Source organism: Lupinus angustifolius, chromosome LG20, assembly GCF_001865875.1.
Source record: "Lupinus angustifolius cultivar Tanjil chromosome LG20, LupAngTanjil_v1.0, whole genome shotgun sequence".
Classification (NCBI taxonomy): domain Eukaryota; kingdom Viridiplantae; phylum Streptophyta; class Magnoliopsida; order Fabales; family Fabaceae; genus Lupinus; species Lupinus angustifolius.
Genome location: NC_032028.1, coordinates 11,171,176 through 11,180,768, shown reverse-complemented (window position 1 = coordinate 11,180,768; position 9,593 = coordinate 11,171,176). Strand labels below are relative to the sequence as shown.

General features: G+C 31.3%; 1 protein-coding gene across 1 annotated transcript; it reads left to right on the top strand.

Moving 5' to 3' along the window:
- On the top strand, nt 1,424-2,187 carry LOC109336189. The gene has a single exon (XM_019572628.1). The coding sequence runs from the start codon at nt 1,696-1,698 to the stop codon at nt 2,167-2,169; it is 474 nt and encodes a 157-aa protein (XP_019428173.1). The 5' UTR covers nt 1,424-1,695; the 3' UTR covers nt 2,170-2,187.

Genomic DNA, 9,593 nt, shown 5'->3' with positions numbered 1-9,593 from the left:
TTTTTATTGATTTTTTTAATTAACAACTTTTTTGTATTACCAATGTATTTCTTTATTCTATGGGTAAGGACTAATTCCCTTTGGAGTGTGTTGACATTCCTCCTAACAAATATTGCTCTTAAGAATTAAATTTTTGCTTTTTTGATTAGTCTGGAGATATATTAAGATCTTATACTACCAGACTAACCCATTGGTAGTATTCAAAACAAACAATGTAGTAACACACTACTATTTTGTATTTTAAATATAAATATAATATAAGAAATATTATTGATGAAATTATGGTAATTATTGTAGTTATGATAGTATTTAGAAATATTTGTGAGGGTATAAAATGATTAAATGAAATGAATAATTAATAAATATATGGATGAGAGCCTTTTAAAAGACGTATGTTAACTAAAATATTAGAGAAGTAAAAAGTTTATTAAAATATATAGAGTAATAAATATAGAATGTAATGATGAAAAATCTATCTAGCTTAATATCCATACACTATCAGTGTAAAGTTTTGTATATTGTCAACATATTATACTTTATTGATTTATATTACTTTTGTTTAAGAGTCTATGGTGATTAGCATGTGAATGTTAGATTATGTACTAATAGTGCAAAAATTGTTTACAACCAATGTATACATATTAAATTCAAATATATTTTGTATATATTATTTAATGCCATTTATATAAGAGCATTGTGAGAACTAGACCAGATGACCCGACTGGTCTGCTCGTTGACCGAACTTGAAAACGACTTTGGTTTGTAGTCTTAACCGGATGAGTGGTTTGACTTCTATGAACTAGAGAAACTCTTGCTGGATTGTGCTAAACTCGTTTAAACTATAATAACGCAGGAAATGAACCTAACAATTTACTTAAAATTTAAAAAATTGAACGTTGCACTAATGTTTTGTTTTACTTTCGTCCAAAAAAAATAAATAAGTATTAGCTCAACATAATTATACCTAATTGTTAATTATATAAAATATTACATTTATATAAATATATATTTACATATAAAAATTATTAATTATATATTTAATCATCCAATCAGACAGTTTAAATGCTTAAACCGATTAAACAAGACATCTTTCAGTTTGATGTTCGACTCAAATTTCATAACATTCTATAAGAGTATAATATCTATACAACTTTATACATACTAAATATAGTGATGACTAAATTAAATATAAATGATAAATAATATTATAAAAGTGAATAAAATTAATACAATATTATTACATACGTCATTTTCTCTTTTATATAATATAACTTTCGGGGATAAAACAAGGTTTATAGAAGACGACTAGCGAAAAATGAGTAAGCATAATCATAGATAGCACTAAAACAAATGTAAGAAAAGCAATCTTCTCATTTTAATATTTGGATAACGCTGTCATTTTCTTAGGCCACCAAACTCGTGCCTAACAGCACAAACTCTTATACACTTATATTCAATCAATGTTGTTTACAACCAACAAAACACAGTCATTATTATAAATCATCACACATAATGATAAACGTGCCCATAAGAAAACCCCACCATTATAAATCCATTCAATTACCCTTTCTACCTTTTCCATACCCCATTAATTAATTTCTACCATTTTTTCTCTTGCAATTAATTTACATACCCTATAAGTCCATAACCTTCTAACACAAAGAAAATCACCTTAGAGGAAGGAGGAGGAAGAATATGGCTTCAGTATGCATATCAAACTGTGTGAACGATGCACGTGACCCACGTGTTCCTGTACGAGCAAGTTATGTGAACATATACAAGTGGCCTGAATCAGACGCAGAGTTTGTAAGATCCAATGGCAGAAATGGTAAAAATAATAATAATGATTCGAATTCTTTGCATGCATTGTACGGTCATCCAAAGGTAGTGAATAGCATTTCATGCAGACAGATATATCTTAGAAGCTATAAATTTTCAAGAAAAGAAACAGTGCCTGAGAAAACCCAGAAATGCTTTGGGAAAGTGAAGGATAAAGTGGGTTCTAATTCTTCTCATGGTGGGAGGAAGAAGAGAAGTAGGAGTAGTAGGAGAAGGAAGTGTTTGGTTTTGAGGAAAATGAAGGAAATTTCATGTGCTGCTTTGTTTAGGATTTTCCATAGGTTCTTGTCTTGTGCTGCTAGTGTTGATGTTGTGGATGAAAAGGATTGACCTTCTTGTTTGGGATTAGTTTAAGGTTTGAAGTGTTAAACTGGTTTTGTTTCTTTTTCCTCTAATTATGTTCTAATGCTCTATAGAGAAGAGTTTTTTAAAGTCTGCTTGTTTTCGGTTGATTTGATTAGTTTATTTTTTGGTTTAATTTAATAAGGAGTGATTTAATTTTCCTCTTTTTTTGCAGTAAAGAGATTTGGTTAATTTTCCTATGTTGTTTTTTTAGTACTTTCTAGCTACTTTTTTTCGAAAATATATCTGTTGTTATCTCAAATTTTATTTTATATGGTGTTTTACGTCAATCAAGATAAAGAAAAAACAATACTAATAATGAAGGTATAATTTTTTTAATTAACATAATATATACATAAATTTGAGACAAACCATTCATGTTCCACAATAAGTCCTCTCTTTCTCTATTTTTTTAGTTTTTAGAGGATAGTTTTCAGCCTAAATCAAAGTAAATGGGGATGCTACCTTGTGCTTTGGAATGTTTCATGGATGAATCTTTCTCATTCATCTTCTTATTTGCTAAGTATTACAAGGGAACAATGTTTAAAATTGCATCGTCTATTACATTTACGGTTTCATCATTGTATTTATTATTTATTAAAAATCCAGATTAGTGTGAGAAAATGTAATTAATACAATCACGATCATTGATTACGTCAATAAAATTACTACAAAGATTCTAAAAAATGTGATTAATTATGATGGTAGGCCCTAGTTTAAAATCTTGCTAGCCAGTTAGGGTTGAAATACTTAGGTTTTGCCAATTTTAAAAAGTTACCATGGGTTCATTATTTTCTAGAATGTTCTTAATTTAATTTTGGTATGAGTGTCACGTCAATGAACTTATCAATGCTAAGTTTCTATCTATATGTGATTTTAATTATACAAATATGATTACAATTTCGAAGGTATACAATTTTATAAAAAAGCGAATTAATTAATTATAGATCATATATAGCTTATAACAAGGATAACTTTAGATATAAAATGATAGTTTTGTCTATATGTGATATTACTTGTTGTCTTCATTGTTTAAAACTTTAGACATAACATAACAGAATTGAGAAACAAGAAGCAAGCATGAAAAACTGAAAGAAGATGAACACATACTATGAATAATACCTCTCTTTATTATTGACGATGAAGTCAAAACGAAAAAAATGAATGATTAATTGAATACATTATGAACCTTGTGTTCTTATTTATAACACTTAAATTAGCCTAACCTAACCTAACTACCTAATTAACATAACCAATTTAATAAACTTTACAGTAGTATAGCAGTGAAATCCTAAGTAACTTGCGTGATAAGAAACTGCATAATCATCAAGGTTTGATGCAAAGTTGATGCGCCAATGTCGTGGCCTGATGCGCCATTGTCGTGGCCAACTGGTGCGCTGCTAGTGTGCCCTTGTGCACCATTTTTGCTTGTCTAGTGCGTGTGGTGCTTCGGTCGTGGCTTGTGTGTGTTTCAATCAAGAAGCTTCTTCTCTCGGTTAGCATCTACATGTGAAACACGGTCAAGTGTCTCCTTCTCTCGACCAAGGTCCTTATGTGATACTCGATCAAATGACTTGATATCTCAATCACAATATCCAATCTTGGCTGGGTCAAAAGTCTTGGTATTTTGATCACGATGCTCATGCTTGACTCGGCCAGATGTCTTGGGATCTAGTCACAATGCTCTTGCTTGGCTCTGTCTTACTAATCATGTGGCTTGATGTTGGAGTCATTCTTCATGGTTTGGTCCAATATTAACAATTTTGGAAAATAAAAGAAACATGGTGGTATATGTAGTTGTTAAGTGTGACATATCACATTACATCATGACATTATTTTAATTTGAACCTTTTTGAGGATAAACACAGAGGTATTCTTCTTTTCTTGTTTTTTTAAGATAATAAATTCATACCTGATTTATTTTAATTTCCTTTGGATTCCACTTTGATGCAATGTTGACGAACGAAATTGTTGACCGGTCACTATAGAAATGTTGAGATAATGGAGAATGTCTACACCAATTCTACAGATATGTAGATAACCATAATAGCTCCATTTATATTATATTAAATAAATTTGAACATTTACGATAGTTTGGCAACATTTTTGGTGTGTGTGAAAGGGTGATTCACCAAACATATATCTCTTTCGAGTAGGCTTGATTAAGTGAGTTTCATCTCTCTTTAAAATCTTCCATACACAATTTGAAATTTTCAAATATCTATCAAATGTGTTTACTCGTTGATCGACTAGTAATAAATCTTTAACCTCTAATATTAGTTCTATTTTCATGTAATAAGTAATATAATGCTTGTTTGCAGTATTTTTTTTAATCATATTATGATAATATATAATTACTTTTATTTTAAATTATGGTTATATTATCAACATAATTATGCTTCAGGTTCTTTATATTATTTTGAAATTTCAACTGATTTTTTAAGCCAATAAATATTGGTCCAGTGGGTAAGGAAGGGTCTCCGCCCACAAATTATATTCAACTAGAAATGAATTGTCTCAAAGTCTACAAAATGGTGAATTCCAATGTTGGTCAAACTATTAAGGAATTATCTTGGTGTTAGATGTGCATTCTTATAGGAGAGTATTTTTTACTGTATGATTAATAATACATATGTTACATGTACATTAAATAATAATTTTATTGTACATATATTTAAAAATATGCTAAAAGATATATATTAATAATATTATGTCATGACTTGATAAAATAAAATGACAAATATAAATATTAATCATTGATAAGTTGCATATAATAAGAACCTAACTTAGAGATTTAAAATATTAATTTACACCGAAAGTACATAATAATAAATCATCACATTTATTTTAATGCATGTTCAAAACACTTACATATAAATCATAATTAAGAAGGCAAATATATAATATTTATAGTGTAAAATATTGACTATGTAACCATCAAAGATAATGTCATTAGGAAAAGTAATTGACACCACAATAGAGTCAACTTATTAACATTTCAAATCATTTGGAATTTTTTTGTCGTAACCATTTTCGTGTTTCAAAGCTGCATTTAAAGGTTGAAGATTATATGCATGCCAATATTATTAAATAAATCTATACTATTGATGATACAAATTTGTAGCACCATTCAAAATACTAAAAAAGAAACTAATATATAACAAAAACATAGAGCAAACATTATTATCATTATTAGAAATAGCGTGAATTTACATTTTGCTACATATATCCCAGACCTTAAAAGTTAGTGCCAATAAAGTCTTTATCACCTTTCTTCTTTTTTTAATAACAAAATTCAAATCATATTGAGAACAATTTAGAAAATAACAATCATCCACCTAAATGAATGATAAGCATAAGGTAACTAATTAATAAAGTTCATATTGGGCAAATAGAATCATGTATTCCAGTCAAGGAGAGTCAAGCAATAAACACCACTTTGATGACCATTATATAACCTAATAACTAACTTAAAACAATATCAAATTAGAGTTTAGTAATTGCTGAAATTTCCGGCCACAACAAAACATTACAGAAATGGGTATTTGACATGTCCAGCTCATCAAGTCATAGATGTAAGTGGATTATATAGGTTAAGGAAGTAAAAAAAAAACATTATATTATGCAATAATTCATACACAACCAAATAATTCAAAAGAGATTATATTATGCAATAATTCATACACAACCAAATAATTCAAAAGAATTTTACTTGTAATCGAAAGATAAAATGATAATGGGGTTTAGCTAAAAATAACAAAAGCTCAAATGAGTAAAGGAAAAACAAACAAACAACTAGTATGAGTTTTAAACAACATATATTTTCAAAATCATTTTAGAGAGAGTTAACAACAAACAAACAAAAAGATTCCAAATTTAAAAACAAACTCAACCTTCCATATTAAAATTAAGCCACACACCATCAAAAACAGAAAAAATGGTAATGAAGTTTAAATAAAATTTCCAAAAACTCAAATATTGAGCCAAAATGAGTGTGTTAAATAACATATATATTAAAAACCATCGAATATAGAAAATAAAATACAAAATCCAATAAGTGAGTAACTAACCATGATCCTTACCTTATTTCACATGAGGATACATTGCATGTATTTTTGAGACATGCAAAACAAAAATTAAAATAATGATTCTTTGAATAAAAAAAGTGTATAAACAAAATAAGAGATAGGGAGAGGAGAAAACTAACTTGCAAAGATGCTTCAAGGAAGAACCAAACTACAAATGAAGAGAGGAAATGAAAAATATATATATATATATATATAAATGGAGATTTAATACATACAATAGGTTTTGAAGGGAAAACCAAATCTACAAAATAGAAATGCTTATCAAACGCTAACAAAAGGAAATGTTGGAAGAATATATCTATAAAATAATAAAACTAGTGAGAACACATCTACAAAATAAGGAAATCAATGAAAAAGTAAACAAAAAAATCAATGACAAAATAAGAACAGATCTACAAAATCAATAAAATATGCACTTTAAATATTAGATCTACAAAATAAGAATATATATACAAAATAAATAAATAAATAATCAATGAAAAATACACTTTAAATATGATTGTTGGAAGAGAAAGAAAAAAATCAATAACAAAGAGGCATAATGAAATGATATGAAAAAATGAAATGAAACTTAGGAGAAAAAGAAGATTGTTGGATGAGAAAAAATGAAATGAAACTTGGAGAAAAAGAAGATTTTTGGAAGAGAAAAAATGAAATGAAACTTGGAGAAAAAAGAAGATTGTTGGAAGGGAAAAACAATATAAAGAAGAGGCAACTTTTATTTTTTGAGAACATCACTAATGTTTATTTAATAATAATAGTTAATAGACGAGAGAAAAGATTAAAAGATAAAGAGATGAACTTGAAAAATTATTCAACTTCAATTTAATGTGATGTATCAATATTATTTGAATTCGAAATTAAAAATTTATTATAATAATGAAAAAGTATAGAAGTTGTGTATGAGGCTTCACCATAAGCAAATGAACCTCATTTAGAGATATTGAAGGAAAGTCTACCTATTCATGATAATGTAACAAGACCTTTTTTGTTTTATATAGGCAATAAATTTGTAACCTAAATTACATAAACTTTTAAACTTTAACAAAAAATATTAATTAATAGTGTGCTCTTTTATATTTTAAAAAAAAATCTCGATTTGATAATCTTCTTGGTGATGTTACCAAATTTTGAGATTTTATTTTTGTGCTTTTACATGAATTAGAACTTTTCTCCCAAAATCCATTATTTCCATAATATAAAATTTATCTTAAATTATAAAAAAGGCCAAATATGAAGTTTAAAAGAGAAAAAAAAAACATAAAAATAGGCCATTTATTAATCACAAGACTATTAATTTTTAAAAAATAAAGAAACATAACAAGGCGTTAGGGACATAGAGACGGAGAGGTTAGGGGCACAATTGGAGAAGATGAGAGAGAATTCGTTAGGGGAAGGAGCGGTTGTGGAAGGCGGAGGGAGGAGGAGAAAGGTCGCAGAAGGTGAAGAGGTGAGTGATGTAGTGGGAAATGGGAATCGAGGATGAGGGTGGAAGGGTTTTGTTGGATTTGGAGGGAATCTTCATTTAGGAGGAATAAGCAGGGGATGGGTTGAGGGGAGGTGGGGTGAGAGTGATGATAAAGATGCGGATGGTGACGTGGCCAGAGTGGGTGAAGTCGAATTTTTCTAGGAGGATCATGGGGCGGGTGTTGGTGATTATTGTTAGTGTTCTTTGAGGTTGATCGGGAATGATCGGAGTTGAGGACCCGTATAAGTAGTTTGTCTTGGAAGATTGGTCGGAACTGAGCTTGAACCCGCTGGTGGAGGTACCTGAAAATGTTCTCTGACGATCAAGTTAGTACAAGACTTTATGAGAGTGATTGAGAGTAAATATGAGAGAGAGATGAGAGTAAGGAGTAATGAATGTAAGTAATAAATGAAAAGATTGGATATTAATGATACTCCATGTATGAGAGTTCCTTATTTATAGAGTTTTGGGATGGTGGACGTGGCATATGACTAATTGTGATTCAGGATGTGCTATGAGAGTACGGTAGGCATGCCGTTATTCACCATCCTGCAGGTCTACTATTGTCAATATGTCGTGGGTAGATAGAATTTTCAAGCGGCGTAGCATGTGGAGTGTTAGTGACGCATTAATGGCGAGTCAGAGGCGTATTGATGACGCGTTAGAGGCGTATTAATGATGAGTAAGAGGTGCATTAATAGCCCTGCGGTTAGCATTGTTCGGACTTAGTCGGTAACATGGTACGTCCTTAGTCGGATATCCATCTGGTTTATCCGGGGTGGAATAGTTTCCCCCAGTCTAACAGTAGGGCTGATAGCTGGGGCATGCTATTAGACTTAGGGTATTCAGGCGATCATCAAGGTTCATTCGCCGATAATCACGGGTGGGCTTAACCTGAATCCGTTGACCAGGGTCAACCTCTTGCTCCAGGTTCGACCGTACAAGTAGCCTCTAGGCATAGGGGTAGATTACGATAGTGGTCTGCCTTTGACTGACACATGGAGGGTCTATAACGCTTCAGGTGGTGACCTCATGTATCCAATCGACGCGTTGATTTGTTTCAGATTCCTTCATTCGTTTCCCGAGCCATTATTGGATCGTCCTCGAGTGGTTTTGAACGGATGTGATGCGTCCTCGGGTTGGGCTTCGAGCGAGGCCCGAGTCCAGCCCTTTTCCTATGAATAGGGGGTTTCCCCATTCATTCTTCCTCACTTTGATTTTAGAAAAAATTTCTCATACCGAGCTTGCATTGTTTTTGAATCCGGCCATCAAACCTTTCTTTCTTCTGGAATTTCCGTTTTCGAACCACTCAGTAATTTCCTTTATCTTCTCTTTATATATATGTATAACTTTTTTCGGTTATAGTTATGTTTATGAGGGGTCTAGTTCCGATTAGGGGAGTTCTTTTCCCAACCTCCGTCTGTTTCAATAAACCTGCCCCTGTCATCATCAGTGAGCTCAGCTTGCCTCTGCCTCGGGTAGTAGTCGGTCTGCATTGACACGACTAAAACAATTCTCCATACCAACCTTATTACATAACTTGAGGAGGAAAAGGTCAGAGGTGATGCAGTTGTGATGGATCAGGCAACTTTCTCCGATAAGTAGCGTCCGGTCTTGGATGGTATGTCCAGTTCGGATTCTGAAGCTTCCTCTATTGACAGGTTAATCATGGGGTGGAAATTTGCCAACATGCCGATTAATTCAGCATTCCAGAGGGTATGGCGGGTCCCAACTCTCATTATTAGTGGGTTGACCGGGAAGTCCTAGGGTCCCCTACTTTCTTTCCCCCAAATGTGCGTCTTGTCGTGGATGTGCTTACTCGCCCAATGAACAACATACTCAACGAGAATCAGAAT